Genomic DNA, 17,166 nt, shown 5'->3' on the forward strand with positions numbered 1-17,166 from the left:
CACTGTCTGAATAAATGGATGGATTAATAAATGAATCCCCTGTCCCTCAGCATTAGTGCTATACGTATTCAACATATTTATTGAATTAATGAGTGATTTAATGTGTGCCTCTAGCTTGTACATGGTAGGTGTTCAAGCTAGAAGCCAGAGGTCCTTAACTTGGGGTCCAAGGACCCCAGTGGGACCATAGGATGGTTCCATGGAGTCCACAAACCTTTGAAATTTTCTGTAACATATTGAGCATATGTACATTCTTTTGGACCAAGACCTCCTAGCTTAGGTTAATAACCCTTAAACAGATGTGCAGTACTTTTGCTGAATGAAGTAATGAATGTATCCTGAAGTCTGGACCCACAATAGGTAACAGTAACTATGCATTTGCTGCATTTCACAGCCATCCCCTTAGTTATTGTATTTAATAACACCTCCTATGTGCAGGACTTATGCTATGCCACCCTGTAGGGGGTGCAGCCACAGAATGGTGGCTTCTGTCTTCTGTGGCTTCAGATGGTGAATGGTGGCTTCAGATATCTTCTGTCTTCCAGTGGCTTCACAGACTCCAATACCTAACAAGCCTAAAAAGACTGCAATTCCCATCACAGCAGGAAACAGTCAGGGTCACAGAGGTCAGAAGAGGGAGGTCACAGGGGCTTCCCTGAAGGAGTTTTTTAAACGGGACAAGAGGACAAAAGTTGGGAGCAGAGACAAATATCCAGGCAATGGGGAGGAATGCACAGTGTGTTCTGGGACATGTGGTTGGTTTGGTTTGGTTTGGCCTGAATACAAGGAATGTATATTGGGCAGCAGCAGCAGGAGATAAGATTAGACAGAGGAGCTGGGTCTTGCTATGTGGCCCTGAGCCAGACATGGTCCCTCTTTGTGTTTCAGCTTTTCTATCTCTGTACTGGGATGGGAAAGCCCTGTTCTGCCTATTTCTCCTTTGTTAGGTATTCAAATGAGTTTGGGGGTCCATGAAATGCCAGACAAGAGGAATGGGCTGTTCTGTTTCTAAGCAAGGACCAGGTTAGACCTGAAGACCCTCAGATACTGAGGGAGGGCTTTACCTCCCCCTTTTAATAGATGAGGACACTGGGACCCAAAGGAGTTCACAGTCAAACATGAAATAGGCCAGGGGTAGCAGGTAGGGTGGGATGTACAGACAAGAATCCTTAGTTTGCAGTGTCTTGGCCTTCCTTCCCCTTCCTCCTCCTGGGGTCTGCAGTTTCTAATCAGCAAGATATTGATGTCACCCCTGTGGAGCCTGGCATGGGCATCTCCCCTCTAGGCTGGAGCACAGCTTAACAGGTTGTTCCTGTGCCTCAACCCCTCTAAGGACTGCCACTTCCACTTCCTAACATTCTAAGGAAGGTGCAATGGGGTGGGAAGAGTACTAGGCTAGAGGGAAGGATTTTGGAATTCTAATCTGCTATACACTATGTGGTCTCAGGGAAGTCCTTTCCCCTCTCTAGACTTGTTTGCTTCACTGTGTAACTTGCACAGGATGCACTGCATTGCTTTGTGAAGTGTGGTCCTTAATCAGGATCACGGAAGTGGTTGTTAAAAATGTGCATCCCTGGGCCCACACCAGAAATGCTGCAGTAGGATCTCAAGGTGTCCCTGGTATTCTGGTGCACAGCAGGAGTTTGGGAACCTCTGGTCCTCTGGCTGTGACCATCTGTGATTCCTCAGTCCATTCTCCATGGCTCAGGTGTATGGTCTGAGTGTGGGTATAATCATAGGTGGGTGCTGAATTCACACCCCACAGATCCCTGAGGAACATGGGGCTGGAGAGAGACCTGCAGATCCTGAGGGCAGAGTTCTCGGGCCTGATGACTGGGATGGGAGGAAAGGGCTGCACGACTTGCAGAGCAAAAGGGACTAAAATGTTTATTTAGAAAGTGCAAGGGGTGATGGCTTGCTTCTTCTTAACACTCAATCAGTCACAAATATTTTAGCACCTACTACACGCTAGGCCTATCTAGGTGCTGAAGGATACAACAGTGAACAAACAAAAGTCCCTGCCCTCATAAAGGTTACATTCTAGTGGGCATGACAGGCAATAATGAAATAAATAAGTGAAATATACAGCATGTATGAGAAAAAGCAGGGACTGGGGATAGAGCTTGTTTTACCCTGGGTGCAATTTTAGATGGGGTGTTCTGGGAGGTGTTGTGATGTCATTGCTGTCTTCACACGTCAGAAAGAGTGAGAGAGGCTGCCATGGCTCCCAGAGACGTCACCGCTAGCTCTGTGACGCGCGGCCAGGACGTTCCGCAGAGACCGTGGTCTCCTCTGTGACATCAGCAGCTGGGACCAGACACAGGCCAGAGGGTTGGGTCCAGCCGCGGGGCCTGCCGGCTGCACGCTGGGTCCGTGGGGTCCCCGCGGCGCGCAGCTGCTGAGGGAGGGCCCAGGGCCTTGACGACTGCGGCGGCGACTTTGGCGTCCGCGAGGGGGCGGCCCGGTCAGGATGCGGCGGAGCCCCCGCACGGGCTCGGCTGCGTCCCCGCGCAAGCACACGCCCAACTTCTACAGCGACAACAGCAACAGCTCAATGAGCGTCACCTCAGAGGACAGCAACGGCCACCGGTCAGCTGGGCCGGGGCCTGGGGAGGCCGAGGGCAGAAGAGCCCGGGGCTCAAGCTGCGGTGAGCCCGCCTTGAGCCCGGGAGTGCCCGGAGGAACCACATGGGCAGGAAGCTCTCGGCAGAAGCCGGCGCCTCGGAGCTACAACGGGCAGACCGCCTGTGGCGCGGCAACCGTGAGGGGCGGGGCCTCGGGTGCGGGCGGGGTCGAACTCGGGTGAGCCGATGGAGGGGGCGGGGACTAAGGGGCGGGGCGGGGCGGGGGGGCGGGCTTAAAATTAAGTCTGAGGACCTCCTATGGGGGGACCTGTAGGGTAAAGGGGTGGTGCTAATAAGATCCCTTAAGGGGCGTGGCCTCTGCGTGATGGGCGGTCGTGGGAAGGGGCGGGTGAAATCTTGTGATTGGGCACCACCGAGGAGGCGCGGCCACAGTGTTAGTGTGAGACTGGGACAACCCGGCCGCGCCAAGAGCTAAGGCTGGGGCGGAGAATCTGTCTGCGGGGTGGGACCAATTCTTGACTGAGCCTCTGTGAGGGGCGGGACTCAGAATGCGCAGACAGACCTGGGAGTATGGTGAGAGGAAGCAAAGCCTGGAGAGGCTGCCCAGCGTTCTGGCATCTGGGCTGGGGAACCTGCCGCCGGGGCCGGGGGGGAGGGAAAAGTGGGCCTGCGGTGCGCAAGGCCCCAATGGAGCCCTTGGGCTCCCACAGACCCGGCTGAGTCTCCTGTAGTCTCTGAGGAGCCGCTCGACCTTCTCTCGACCCTGGATCTCAGACAGGAGATGCCTACCCCGCGGGTGTCCAAGAGCTTTCTGAGTACGAGCCAGGCCAGTCCTGATCCCCTCTGACCCTCCAGCTCCCCTCCCTAAACTCCAGTTCTCATTTCTGAGACCTGGTTCTCCGTTCTGAGGCCCCCGCCCATGTCTGACTATCCAGCCCTTTCTCTGAGCCTCAACTCATTCTCCTAGCGCCCATCTAATTCTCCTAGCCCACCCCTCACCCCTCTCTTCTTGAGTCCCGGGCCCATCCCTGGTCCCCTTCTGAACCTGGAACACTATGCTCTCTGAGTCCCCGCCTCCTCATCTCTGCCCCTCTCTGAGCCCCCTCTCCTGTCCTCAGGCCTACTCTTCCAGGTGCTGAGCGTGTTGTTATCCCTGGTAGGAGACGTGCTGGTCAGTGTGTACAGGTCAGAGGGAAGGACGAGGCACCTCAGGGGCTGCTCTTTGGAGGGGGTGGGGAGCAGTGCCAGGACCTGGCTGATGCTTGAGCCGATTCAGATCTGGTTGAGTTGTGTTCGCAAGAGCTGGGTCTAGAACCTCAGGGTGGGGGCTGGGGGGTTGACTAGGGTCTGGGGCCTCAGCCTCCCTCCGGTTCCTCAGGGAAGTCTGTTCCATCCGCTTCCTCCTCACGGCTGTGTCGCTACTGAGCCTCTTTCTGGCAGGTGAGGGCTGGTGAATTCCCTGGGGCCCCAGCCCTGGCTGCTTTGGAGCCAAACTCAGCACATTTTCTTCAGCCCACTCGGCCCCTTCAGAAGCTCCTAGCATTTCCCTTCAGAGCCTGCTAGCACCCCTTCAGACTCCCCACCCTCCCCAGACTCAGCCCTGTCGAGACTCTTCTCACTGTCCCCTTATGCCAGGGAACCCCCTTCTCTTCCTGTATCTTCTCCTGAGACGCCCCCCCCCCCCCGCCTTTCTTTCTCTAGCACTCTGGTTGGGCCTCCTGTATCTGGTCCCTCCCTTGGAGAATGTGAGTTGGGGAGACTGTGTCCTTGGGTGGGTGGTTGGCAGGTGTGAACCTGGAGATTGTGGGGAGTCTCCTGGGTTGCTGGGAGGGGGGCAGTGCCAGAGGCTCTAATCCTGAAGAAGGGCTGGAGGGCTGGATATACAGATTTCTGAGGGACTGTGCCCAGAGGTGCTTGAGGGTCTCTGAGAAGCTATGATCCTGGAAGGTTAAGGAAGAGTTAGGGAATGGAGCAGAGTCCTCAGAAAGTAGGCACTTTGAGCCTGGCTGTTCCCAGGCTGAAGTGGGAAAAGGGGGAGGAGAACTGAGCAGCCCGGTATTTTGTCCCTCCTTCCTCCAATAGGAACCTAAGGAGATGCTGAGTCTAAGGTGAAAGAGGACACCTAGGGTGGGAAATTGGAGGGTTCGAACGTGGGAGCATGGGGGACCTTAAGCGAGGTGTCCAAAGGGACAGGGAGCCAACTGCACTGCGCCAACCTCCCACCTCCAGTGAGTACCACGAGCGCGTGCGCTCCCAGGGGCAGCAGCTGCAGCAGCTCCAGGCCGAGCTGGATAAACTGTACAAGGAGGTGTCCAGCGTCCGCGCAGCCAACAGCGAGGTGAGCCCCGGCCCACCTTGGGAACCCCTGGTGGATCCCCGCTCTCTGGGTTCTGAGGCTTAAGCTCCGCCCCAAAGCCCTGCGTGATTTTTCCTGAGGCCCACAAAATCGCCCCCAGAGCACCTAGTTCCCAGGGAATCCCGCCCACTGTACGACCAGTCCGCAAGTCCCGCTCCTCCAGGCTCCGCCCTCCCTCTTTTCAGAGAGTGGCTAAGCTCGTGTTCCAGAGGCTGAATGAGGACTTTGTGCGGAAACCCGACTATGCGCTGAGCTCTGTGGGTAAGACCCTGAGATACTGAGAGACAGAGAAATGGACACAGACAGACCTATGCACCTGGCCAGCGGAAGAAGACAGAACCTCAGACAGACCGTCACCCAGCTGTCGGTAAGGCCTGGGAGCCCCTGAGGGTTACTTCTCCTCCTTGCTCTAGGAGCCTCCATTGACCTAGAGAAGACATCCCATGACTACGAAGACACGAACACTGCCTACTTCTGGAATCGCTTCAGCTTCTGGAACTATGCACGGCCGCCCACGGTTATTCTGGAGGTGAGCTGGAAACAATCCCAGGATAGGACGAGGGGCGGGAGGCTGGGGAAAGGATCCAGAACAACTCCCTGGAGATTGGACCCGGCTGAGCTGAGGGCGTGGAGCTAGGTGGGCCTGGCTGGGCAGAGGATGGGCCTCGCTGGAGGCTGGGCCTGATTTGGCTTGGTGTGGCTTTGGGCGAGTCCAGGGGTGAACAGGCAGTGCGGAGGCCTGTGCCCCTCCGCGGGATCTGGCTGGCCAGGGACGGAGGCCTGAGGCGCAGCTCCGGGCGGGACCGAAGTTGGGGTCGAGCTGAAGGCGGAGCCTACCTGATCCGATACCTGCCCACACTGGGGAAGCACGGCAGTCACTGTGTCCTCTGGTTCTGATGGTCTATCCGCCCGTCTGCAGCCAGACGTGTTCCCTGGGAATTGCTGGGCTTTTGAGGGCGACCAGGGCCAAGTTGTGATCCGGCTGCCAGGTCGTGTGCAGCTGAGCGACATCACTCTGCAGCATCCGCCGCCCAGCGTGGCGCACACCGGGGGAGCCAACAGCGCTCCCCGCGACTTCGCAGTCTTTGTGAGTGGAGCTGAGGTCAGGAGGTGGGGGATTTTACCTAGAAAGCCCCAGTCATGAAAACTGGTTTCAGTTTTGAGTCTTAGTTTGCTCATCCATAAAATGGAGATACTACTATTTGCCTCTTAGGGCTGCTGTAGGTTATAGTTGTAACCGTGTCCAAATATGAGTTATGGCCTATTGAGCGCCCGCTCTGTGCCAAGGAGTTTCCAAGCATTATCTCATCGCATCCACATAAGAAATTATGAAGTACTATTATTATCTCTCTTTACAGATGAGGAAAGTAATGTTCAGAAAGGTGACATTATTTGCCCAAGGTAATACAGCCAACAATTGGCTGAACTAAAATTTAAAACCCAGTTTCTCAAAGCCCACATTCTACACTACAGTATCCTACCATCAAAAAATATATGACATTCTTGTTGTCAATTTAAATAAAGAAAAAAAATACATGACAGCATCTATATAGCTATTGAACACATAGAAGATACTCAGCAAACTTTTCTCCTCTCCACCTGTGCCTCACTGTTCATTCATTCTTCACTCATCAGGGCCTTCAGGTTGATGACGAGACTGAAGTTTTCTTGGGGAAGTTCACCTTCGATGTGGAGAAATCTGAGATTCAGACTTTCCACCTGCAGGTGTGTTTGTCTCTGGGGGTGAAGGTGCTAAGGGAATGGAGCAGCGAGGGATGGAGGATTGGGGAGGAGGGTAGCTCTTGGGAGAGTACGTCTTGGCGTGATCCATTTGTCTCCCCAGAATGACCCCCCAGCTGCCTTTCCCAAGGTGAAGATCCAGATTCTAAGCAACTGGGGCCATCCCCGTTTCACGTGCTTGTATCGAGTCCGTGCCCATGGTGTGCGTATCTCAGAGGGGGCAGGGGACAGTGCCACAGGGGCCACTGGGGGGCCTCATTAAACATGCTGATTGTTGGAGTAGAATTGAGCTCTCCTGAAGGAAGCTGGATCAGTGATTTGGAGTGCTCTGATGGGAGAGCTCTGACTGCCTTTGTCATATGAATATAGTGGGGTTTACCTCCCAATGCACCCTCTTTTCTTGGAGAAGTCCAGATCAACATAGTAGCAGCAGCTCATGTTCATGGAGTACTTACCATGTACAAGAAACAGTGCTGTGGACGTTATACACATTACCTAACTTAATTCTCACAATCAGAGAGGGAAACTGCTCAGGTCAGGAAACTTGGTCAAGGTCACACAGCTAGTGATGAGCAGCACTAGAGCAGTACCCAGGCCTACCTTCCTCCAGAGGCTACCCTCTTTTAACTGCAGAGCTGCCAGGCAGCCTGAAGCCACATTTATGCTCCTCAATTTTCACCCCCAGTGTCTGGGAAAGTCCCCAACTCCTAGGTGCAGGTGGAGGGGAAATTACCCCCTTTCTCCATGCACTCAAAAACTAAGGAGACTCGAGAACCTTTAGAAAGTTTCTGAGTACAGGCCTGGTAGCCCCTACTCAGGTTGTCCTGAGTACCTGTGTGCTAGGCATGGTGTAGGTGATCCAGTGTTCACCAGTCCTTGCCCTAAAGGAACTTGACAGGGGAAAGAAAATGTTCCAGGCTATAGGACAATTCATTTACAGATCCAAGAATTCTTTACTCTAAGGGTCAAAAATGGCATTGGAGGGAAAAAAAGATGGAGAAAACAGGCATCAAAGGATAGCATTTTACTTAGGGGTAGAAACGGGGACCAGTATGGTCAAAGAAACACATACCAGGTTAGGATCCTTCCCAGTGTGTTTATGTTTTGGAGGAATAATCAGATTATTAACAGTGGTTACACCTCTAGAAAGTGGAACTGGGAATTTTTAACACACACACACATATACATATGTGGGAGTGAGAACACATCCATCTCTTTAAAATGGGGGGTTATTATTTTTGTAATTTGAAGATGAAAAAGATTCCTGAGTGCTCTTAAAACCTAAATTTAGAAATATGAACTAATACAGCTTTTCTGGAGGGCAGTTTCACAATAGGAACCAAAAGCCTTAAAACTTTTTTATACTCTTTAGCCAGGTATGCTGGCTCATGCCTGTAGTCCCAGCAACTCAGGAAGATGAGGCAGGAGGATCCCTTCAGCCCAGGAGTTGGAGGCTGCAGTAAGCTATGATGGTGCCATAGCATTCTAATCTGGGCAAAAGAGCAAGACCCTGTCTCTTAAAAAATGCAAAACTTTTTATACTCTTTTATCTTAGCAATTCCATTTCTAAGAATGTGTCTAAAGAAAAGATAGATGTTTTCAAAGGCAATATCTATAAGGATATTTATCACAGTGTTGTTTTTAAAGAAAACTAGAAACTTAGTATCCAAATAGATAAATTATGCTACAAAATATTCAGCCAACAGAAATGGCAATAAATGGCAGAATGTTTAATGTCATAGAAAGTAATTAATGACATGGATAACTTTTTAAAAAGCAAATCGGCACACATAAAAATTTTAAATTTCCATATTAAAAGAGTTCTGTATGCCAAAGGATACTTACTATAAATGATAAGACAACAGCCTGGGAAGAAATATTTTCAACATGTATGAGATGAAGGGTTAATAACTTTAACAGAATAAAGACTAAAACACACATACACACAGCCTATGAATAGGCTATTAAGAAATACAGTTCACAAACATGAAATGATACCTAGCATTCATATTTAAATAAATCTAGTGCTTGCTTCGGCAGCACATATACTAAAATTGAAACGATACAGAGATTAAAAGAAATTAAAATATATAATAAATCTAAACTAAATATTAGATATTTTTTTCTTTTTTTTTTTTTTGAGACAGAGTCTCACTTTGTTGCCCAGGCTAGAGTGAGTGCCATGGCAGCAGCCTAGCTCACAGCAACCTCAAACTCCTGGGCTCAAGCAATCCTCCTGCCTCAGCCTCCCGAGTAGCTGGGACTACAGGCATGCGCCACCATGCCCGGCTGATTTTTTTCTATATATATTAGTTGGCCAATTAATTTCTTTCTATTTATAGTAGAGATGGGGTCTCGCTCTTGCTCAGGCTGGTTTTAAACTCCTGACCTCGAGCAATCCGCCCGCCTCGGCCTCCCAGAGATTTTTTTCTATTTTTGCCTGTCAGATTAACAAAAGGGGTAAATTTGGCCATGACTTCTGTTATGGAGGGCAATTTGCAATATCTATTAAAATTTTAAATATACCCTTTGATCTAGCTTTTCCACTTTTAGAACAAATTCTTCACAAATGCTCCTGTAAGTGTTCATATATATAAACATATAAGGATGATAAACATATAAGGATGTTCATTACTGCTTATAAGAGAACAAAACTGGGACTCAAATCTCCATAAATAAGGGATTATCTAAATAAACTATGGTGCACTCACTTACGAGAATAATATGTAGGCATTAAAATAATGAAGTACGCTCGTCCCAGTGGCTCACACCTGTAATCCTAGCACTCTCAGAGGCCAAAGTGGGAGGATCCCTTTTGGTCAGGAGTTGGAGACCAGCCTGAGCAAGAGTGAGATGCTATCTCTACTAAAAACAGAAAAATTAGCAGGGTGTGCTGGTGCATGTCTGTAGTCTCAGATACTTGGGAGGCTGAGGCAGGAAGATTGCTTGATCCCAGGGGTTCGAGGTTGCTGTGAGCTAGGCTGACATCACAGCACTCTAGCCCAGGTGACAAGGCAAGACTCTGTCTCAAATAATAATAATAATAAAATAATAATAAAAATAGGCCCGGCGCGGTGGCTCACACCTGTAATCCTAGCACTCTGGGAGGCTGAGGCGGGCGGATTGCTCAAGGTCAGGAGTTTGAAACTAGCCTGAACAAGAGCGAGACCCCGTCTCTACTATAAATAGAAAGAAATTAATTGGCCAACTAATATATATAGAAAAAAATTAGCTGGGCATGGTGGCGCATGCCTGTAGTCCCAGCTACTCGGGAGGCTGAGGCAGGATTGCTTGAGCCCAGGAGTTTGAGGTTGCTGTGAGCTAGGCTGATGCCACGGCACTCACTCTAGCCTAGGCAACAAAGCGAGACTCTGTCTCAAAAAAATAAAATAATTAAGTAGGGCTGGGCACAGTATAATCCCTGGCACTTTGGAAGGCTGAGGTGGGAGGATTGCTTGAGGCCAGGAGTTTGAGACCAACCTGAACAACATAGCAAAACCCCATCTCTATAAAAAATAGAAAATTTAGCCAGCCATGGTGGCATGAACCTGTAGTTCTGGCTGCTCTGGAGGCTAAGGCAGCAGGATCTCTTGAGCCCAGGAGTGCGAGGTTACAGTGAACTGTGATCGTGCCACTGCACTCCACCCTGGGTGACAAAGCAAGATTCTGTCTCTAAAAATCTAAAAAATATCCAGCCATGGCTTCCTAGGAAAAAAGAAGACAAAAAATAAAAAAACAAAAAAATAAAAATCTAAAAAATAAAGTAAAATAAAAGAATGAGGTGAGAGAATAAGTCCTAATGGGAAAGACACCCAAAATATATGATAAAAAAATGTAATAAAAACAAGGTACAAACAGTGTAACATCCTATTTAGAAAAAAAAAAGTTTGTCAGACCTAGGAAAAACAGGGACCCTCACCTACACACTGCTTTGTACAATATTTATATTTGAAATAATTTTGTGCCAACATACATTTTAAAATTAGAAAAAAAAATTAAAGCATGCTAGAACAGTTATGTATGAACTAAAAGTTATGCACCAAATGCGTTTCTTTGGGATGTGAGAGTTTGGGTGACGTTTTTTCTGTATTTAAAATTTTTTCTAAAATGAATATACATATTAATTCTCCAGTAAGAGAATAAAAGTTAGCTGTTAAAAAATTCAAGCTTTTCACCTGTTTTTAGGACCAGAACTACCCTGCTCCCTCCTCTAGGAAGTCTAACATAGCCCTGTTCCCCCTTAAAACTCATCCCTCCCTGCCCTTTGCTGCCTCTTATGAGGTCTAGCACTGCCCATCTTGTCTGTGTTCCCTGCTCAGCTCTACCCTAAGGGAGGGAAGGCTGAAATGCTGAAAATTCAAACTTCATATTTTCAAAAATAGTGGGAGTCATTTAGATATCTGGCCAGGAATACCCAATTGCTTTGAGTGGGGCTATTACACCAGAGGCATCTTTCCACTCAACAACCCCTAAGATCCACAAACTGAGGCTCAGGGAGGCAAAGTAAATATGGCTAATAGCAGCCTCCCACCCAAAAACACACAGAGTAGTGGCAAAGCAGTGGTCTTCATTATTCTTTATTGAAAGAGGATACCAAGGGCAAGCATCGGGGATCAAGAGCAGTGACAGCAGAAACAAGTATAAAGGTATATAAAAAATATATAAAAGTATATTTAAAAAAATATAAGGTGCTAACACTGAGGAGAGTGTGCAGGTTGGGCTGGCCCAGAGGGACCTTGGGGACACAGGGCTGAGGACTGGCCACAGCCTCCAAGGGAATCTAGGCTGGGGGGGGGGGCTATGCAGTGCCCTTGGCTGGGGGAGGAAGTGGCTTGAATGGGGCCCAGCCCTGGGCCTTGAAGTAGGAGACCAATTGTGTGGGCACTTCTGCGAGCACGGTCTGTGCCAATGCCTCCCGAGGGGCCTGCCAGGAGAAGAAGGGCAAGGTCAGTGGTAGCTCAAAACAGCTGCGCAAGGTCTATATTTCATACCCAAGAAAGGATACAAAACCCAACACCCAACCCTGCCCCAGACGTACAGGAAAGGGCAAGTATCCCCACTCACATCAGGGAGAGGTGAAAGGGTAAACCCCCAGATCAAACTTGCCCCACTCACATTCTGAAATCGGCGGTAGGGAACAAACTGCACTATGTCACGGGCAGCTGCCTGCCCAGAACGTGTTCGCAGGGGTCCACCATCAGCATCCAGCTGCTCCATGGCCTCGAAATCAGCACTGCCCACACCCACAATGATCACCGACATGGGCAGGTTCGAGGCACACACCACAGCCTCACACGTGGCCTCTACATCTGTCACAGCACCATCCGTCAGCAGCAACAGCACGAAGTATTGCTGGGGACAAGCCCATTTATGTACTGAGGCAGATCCTCCCTCCCATTGCCCTCCAGACCCCCCAGCCACACATTCCCACACAGATAAGAAGTCCCTTGTTACACAGCCCTCAAAGGGAGCCTTTGACCACCACCATTGCCACTGTCGCCCACAACCCTCACCGAGGCAGTCCCCTGATGTGCAGCCTGGGCTGCAAACCTTGCCACGTGGTTGATGATGGGTGCGAAGTTGGTAGGGCCATAGAGGCGAACCTGGGGCAGGGCTTGGCGGTAGGCATCCACAATGCCCTGGACGCCTGCAGAGGAGCGCAAAAAGTGTAAAACCCTGGACCTCTTGAAACTAGGCCACGTCTGAAATTACCCCATCCCAGCCCAGAAGATTTGGGAGCCTGGGTGCATTTCATTCAATCACGCCTATAACCCAGGGAACTTATCTCTGTCCTACAGATGAGGAAACTAAGGTTCAAAAAGAGGCAGGTTGGGAATGATGATAAAAAGCAAAAAGAAAAATGGAAAAAAAAAAGAGGCAGGGACTTGCCCTAAATCACATCTTCAATTAAAACCCAGATTAAGGGGATCCCCTGTACAAAACCAGCAGAATTTGAGCATCAGATTATAATGTATTAATAATATAATGAATTATAATCCATTTAATAAAATAAGGATCTATACAGACATTTAATTATTGGAGAAAAGGGAAAACTTAAATATTGAAGGAAGAATTACAAAATCATTTGATAATTATCATAGAAATAACTGATTCAAACAAGAATCATCAATGGATGTTAAAACTACAGAGTGCAGCTGGGCAGAGTAGGGTGCACCTGTAATCCCAGCTACTTGGGATGCTGAGGTGGGAGGACTGTTTGTGCCCAGGAATTTAAGGCCACCCTAGGCAACATAGCAAGACCCCATCTATTAAAAAAAAAAAAAGAAAAGAAAATTACTTTTAAACTGGGAGTGAAAGTTGATGAGTAACTGGATATTTATATAGCTTCAAAGTATCTTCTCAAAAGATACTTATTAATTACAAAAGGAAAAACAGTTCTTGTACAGTGGAGAAACCTGGTAGATCCTACCTTAACCAAATGATCAAAATTAACATGACTGGTAATAGAACAAATCAACATCATGTGCCTCCTGATATGATGCACCAGAGAAGAATACACAGCACCACTTTGGTGGCATTCTTCCCAAAAACATATAACCTGAATCTAATGAAGATGTATCAGGTAAACACAAACCAAGGGACATTCTAGAAATTATCTGGCCTCTATTCTTCAAAAATATTATCATGAAGGACATGAAGAACTCTTCTAGATAAAAAGATATAATTGAATGTACTGTGTGATCTAAGTTGTTTTTGTTTTTTTGGTTTTATTTTGGTTGTTTTTTTTTGCCGTAAAAGACATCAGGACCACTGGCAAAATCTTAATAAATGCAACAGATTGGATAATAGTATTGTATTGATGTTAATTTTCTGATTTCGGACTCTGGTTATGTAGGAAAATGTCCTTGATTTTAGGAAACACACCCTTAAATATTTAGGGGTAAAGGGCCATGTGGATGATGATGAGTACAAAATTGGAGGGGTCAGAGAGGCAAACTTGGGGCAGGGCTATTCACCACAACTTTCTTAAACATTTTAGGAAAAGATTAAAAAAACATATATGTATACATGCATACACATACATATATGTACATGTACATATGTATATACACACACTTCATATACATATGGGAATTTTGGTGAAGGTAAACAACAGCCCCTATGACTCAGGCCCTGACCCCTGAGTTCCAATAACCTGAACGCCTATGATTATTCTTGTAATTTTTTTTTTTTCTAAATCTGAACTTATATCAAAACACACAGTTAAAAAAAAAAATTAAAAACCCAGGACAGATCAGTTCAGGTCAAACTTTCCACTTCAGCTTCTGGCCACCTGGGACTGCTGGGAAGTCGTAACGTTTTGGCTCTAGACAAAAGGGTTTGTGGGACTCTGGCAAAAAGTACCTTGCAGGGAAGCAACAAGGCTTCCGCTGATGCCCAAATAAGTACCTGTGAGCTGGGTGAAAATAATAATGGTGATGTAACAGCTACCATTTTTTTAAAGGGCACTTCGTAGGAACCATGCTTATAGCTTTACTTGCATCCTTTAGGATATTGAATGCTCAATATCCTAAAATATTTTGTCTTATTACAAAACCAAAACACAAAGAGACTAAGCAATTTGCTCTAAATCATGTGGTATGGTGATTTGACTGCAGAGGCCTAGCTGTAAAATCCACCCTCTGGATAATGGAGGCAGGTATCTGCCCCCCACTCTCCTTTGCCTGTACAGGCTTGTCCCTCTAGTTGTGGACAGACCTGCCTCTAAGTGGATGGGGGAGCTTACCTGCACAGTAGGGGTTACTGGGATTGAAGTTCAAGGCAAATTCATGAGAGACCTAAGGGCAAGAACGAAAATGAAGTTTTTCCCCCATGACCTTCTTTGTGCTAACAAAAAAGGCTCTATGCCATATACCAAGATTCCTACAGGAGCTATTTAGTCCTGAGCACTTGCTGTATACATGCACATGCTTGCCGGGATCCATCCCTGCATCTCCTGTTAAAGCTGAGTGCCACCAGCAAGTAAGTTCAGCACATCCCCCAAAATCAGGACCCTGAAACTGAAGATAGTAGGAGTGGGGGAGAGGAAGAGAGAGCTCACCTGCCAATCAGGGGGTACCTGTGCCCCAAATCCAAATGCTGGGAACAGCTTGTCCCTGTGGAAGGACAGCAAGTTGGGGAAGAGGCAGTGAAGGGACTGTGAGCTCAAAGGCTAAAGCATTTGCAGGGCATAGGGATGGCCAAGAGAACAGTTACTCACGTGTCATAGTCCTGAACCACACTGCCCACACTCCACAGTGCTGTCAGGTACTCGTTGACCCCTGTTGGACTCAGGTAGTGGAGGGAGTCAGGTGAAGAAGGATCTCCATTGGAGCCAGTGAAGTCTATGCCCACCTGGGAGGAGATAAGGAAGGGAAATGAAGGCTACCTGGAGCCCCAGACCTGTTCTTTTATACCTGGTAAGGCAACTTACGGTGAAGTTGATTTGACAGCCTCCCATCACATAGTCCAGGAACGAATACTCTGTTTCTACCTGTAGATGAAACCAGAGTCATGGCTGGACAGGGTTGGAGTCCTGGAGCTCAGAATCAGAGCCTGGGTCACATGGGCTATTGTCTCACCTGGCAAATCTTGACACGGACCGTTCCAGAATTCTTGTAGTTTTTCTTTTTCTGCTGCTTCTCAGGGTGGATGCATTCAAACTCAACCTGGTGAGGAGAGAAAAATTAGGGTAGAAAACTCCTAGAGCATCAGTCAAGGACTTGAGCTGCCCTCTCCTCCCTCTCTCCCCTGAGCTACAGCCATCTAGGCCCACCCCAACAGCCCTGAGCGGGGCCAGTGCTCACCGGGACTGCCTGCAGCTGGGCCAAGCTGGTGTAGAAGGTACCAATAAGATCATGTGATCCATCACTGTCATAATCGGAGCATCGCACCTGAGAGGAAGGTGTGTATGGAAATAAAGGAGTCAGGGGGCAGGTAAGAGTAAGTCCCTCTCCAGGCTCTCTTTCCCTGCCTCAGTCCACTCAGGAGGCAAGCTCCTCACCTGGATGGGTGTGCTGGAGTCCCCACCACAGAAATGCTGAAGGGGGACTGAGAAGCGCTTCCATGTAGGGTTCAGGTTGTTCTTGATTACCTGAGGGTGGAAGGTGAGGCCTCCAGTGAGCTGTGGCCTGGCCTGTGAGGAGCTGCTACCCTTCCTACTCAGACTCTTTCTCCCTGTGTTCCAAACCTTGCTAGTCACAAGACCAGGAGATTTTCTCCTACCTCACCCTATCCAGTATCACAGGTTTCACACCTCAGATCTGTATGTTAGGTGCCATTTCCCGTCACCCTGGCGGAAGAACTCCAGGAATGGATCCGATTTTCCCAGGAAGTCCTGCCAATACCACAGAGACCTCGGTTACAAGACTCAGGGAGAAACAACCACTGTGCCAGCCCTCAGTCCCCACTGGCACCATCCCTGTCCTCTTAATTCTTGGATTCCCAAAGCCTCCTTCCAGACATACCTTCTTATCTAGGTTTCTGGCCTCTACCTCCATGGTTACCACACGATTGTCCTTCAATTCCTGAGCTGAGACCTAGGTGGAGGATACTGTATCATCTCACAAATTCTTCACTGATGTAAGCCCCCTTCCCTTACCCTTGCCACGCCCTTCCTTACCATGATGGTCCCCTGCCCAGCAGGTTTTCCAGGCTTTAGCATCAAGGGTAGAGTCAGTGTCTGGCTAGACACAATCTGGAGCAAAGCAACAAGTGGAGGAAGATTTAAGATCTCAGGTAGGGTTAGGTCCTGCTTGCCCCCAACCTCCAGGCTCCAGACAGGCTAGGTTGCCTGATGGGGCTCTTACAGAACACTTGTGTCGGAAGGATCCTAATCCCTGGCCCTACATACCTGTCCTAGGGAACACTCAGCCCCCCCTAGGAAGTCATCATCCCCCAGGTCTAGTGTCTTGTTGTCTATGTCATAGATTCCAAAGCGTAGCTTCTGGACTGTCTCAAAGTGGTACTCAAGCTGCAGAGTCTTGGAGAACTGAGGGCTTGAGCAGTTCCGTACTCGTTCAGTCCGGCCAAGCTGTGGGCAGAGGCCAATAAGCATCACAGTCACACACCCTCCACCCCAAATCCAGTCCTAGCCTCCCTCCACAACCTTAACCTCCATGGTCCACCTCACCTCAGCCCAGTTGCCCCCTCCCACATCCTGTAGAAGGACACAGAGTGGGTCAGACTTGGAGCCGATGTCTTTGTCAATAAGGTGGTCGCAGGAAATGGACAGCTGAACCAAGGTCACGCAGTGGGCCATCTGAGGGAAAAGGAACTGGGTCAAGCACCAGGAACCCTTCTCTACCCTTCCTTGATTGTAGGTCCCTGGGAAGGCCAGCAGGCTTCACCCAGGCAGGACAAACCTGTATCTATCCCCATGACACCCAAGAAGAAGGCCCTATATCCTCCACACACTCCACCCCCTGGGGAAGCTCAATGACATAGGAGATGGTGGTTACAACCAACCCTGGTCTGAAGATGTTA

At 48.8% G+C, this 17,166-nt stretch overlaps 2 protein-coding genes across 10 annotated transcripts in view; one reads left to right on the top strand and one right to left on the bottom strand.

Moving 5' to 3' along the window:
* The first annotated feature begins 2,069 nt into the window (after positions 1-2,069).
* SPAG4 (sperm associated antigen 4) lies at positions 2,070-8,026 on the top strand. 3 transcript variants are annotated; one of them, XM_012754847.3, is made up of 12 exons: positions 2,070-2,780; positions 3,296-3,400; positions 3,704-3,770; positions 3,964-4,025; positions 4,287-4,330; positions 4,668-4,693; positions 4,815-4,923; positions 5,127-5,202; positions 5,355-5,470; positions 5,861-6,028; positions 6,577-6,666; positions 6,785-6,966. In XM_012754847.3, the coding sequence occupies exons 1-12, from the start codon at positions 2,471-2,473 to the stop codon at positions 6,941-6,943; spliced, it is 1,332 nt and encodes a 443-aa protein (XP_012610301.1). In that variant the 5' UTR covers positions 2,070-2,470; the 3' UTR covers positions 6,944-6,966. The 3 variants fall into 3 exon arrangements, with proteins under 3 accessions (XP_012610301.1, XP_012610303.1, XP_012610302.1); XM_012754849.3 differs by having other exon boundaries at positions 2,070-2,761; XM_012754848.3 differs by lacking the exon at positions 5,861-6,028 and having other exon boundaries at positions 6,785-8,026.
* Positions 8,027-11,242: 3,216 nt separating this feature from the next.
* The window catches only part of CPNE1 (copine 1), a 37,542-nt gene continuing 31,618 nt past the window's right edge, over positions 11,243-17,166 (bottom strand). For 5 of the 7 annotated variants that reach the window (XM_020281953.2, XM_020281954.2, XM_020281952.2 and 2 more), the window contains 15 exons: positions 16,814-16,942; positions 16,535-16,714; positions 16,304-16,378; positions 16,149-16,220; positions 15,938-16,018; positions 15,686-15,775; positions 15,489-15,575; positions 15,264-15,350; positions 15,116-15,175; positions 14,903-15,036; positions 14,744-14,798; positions 14,429-14,480; positions 12,195-12,328; positions 11,797-12,033; positions 11,243-11,605 (listed from right to left, as the gene is read on the bottom strand). In XM_020281953.2, the coding sequence (XP_020137542.1) occupies positions 11,480-11,605; positions 11,797-12,033; positions 12,195-12,328; positions 14,429-14,480; positions 14,744-14,798; positions 14,903-15,036; positions 15,116-15,175; positions 15,264-15,350; positions 15,489-15,575; positions 15,686-15,775; positions 15,938-16,018; positions 16,149-16,220; positions 16,304-16,378; positions 16,535-16,714; positions 16,814-16,942 (1,599 nt within the window). In that variant the 3' untranslated portion in view covers positions 11,243-11,479. Of the gene's footprint in view, positions 11,606-11,796; positions 12,034-12,194; positions 12,329-14,428; positions 14,481-14,743; positions 14,799-14,902; positions 15,037-15,115; positions 15,176-15,263; positions 15,351-15,488; positions 15,576-15,685; positions 15,776-15,937; positions 16,019-16,148; positions 16,221-16,303; positions 16,379-16,534; positions 16,715-16,813; positions 16,943-17,166 lie in introns of those variants that run through there. The other 2 variants (XM_076011063.1, XR_012923741.1) reach the window with 2 other exon arrangements.

This window comes from Microcebus murinus, chromosome 16 (assembly GCF_040939455.1).
Source record: "Microcebus murinus isolate Inina chromosome 16, M.murinus_Inina_mat1.0, whole genome shotgun sequence".
Lineage (NCBI taxonomy): Eukaryota > Metazoa > Chordata > Mammalia > Primates > Cheirogaleidae > Microcebus > Microcebus murinus.

Coding starts and splice junctions, on each gene's coding strand:
- SPAG4 (XM_012754847.3), top strand. CDS start 2,471: ATGCGGCGGAGCCCCCGCACGGGCTCGGCTGCGTCCCCGCGCAAGCAC. Junction 4,026..4,286: donor ACTGAGCCTCTTTCTGGCAG/GTGAGGGCTGGT, acceptor TTCTTTCTCTAG/CACTCTGGTTGGGCCTCCTG. Junction 4,694..4,814: donor AAGGAGATGCTGAGTCTAAG/GTGAAAGAGGAC, acceptor TCCCACCTCCAG/TGAGTACCACGAGCGCGTGC.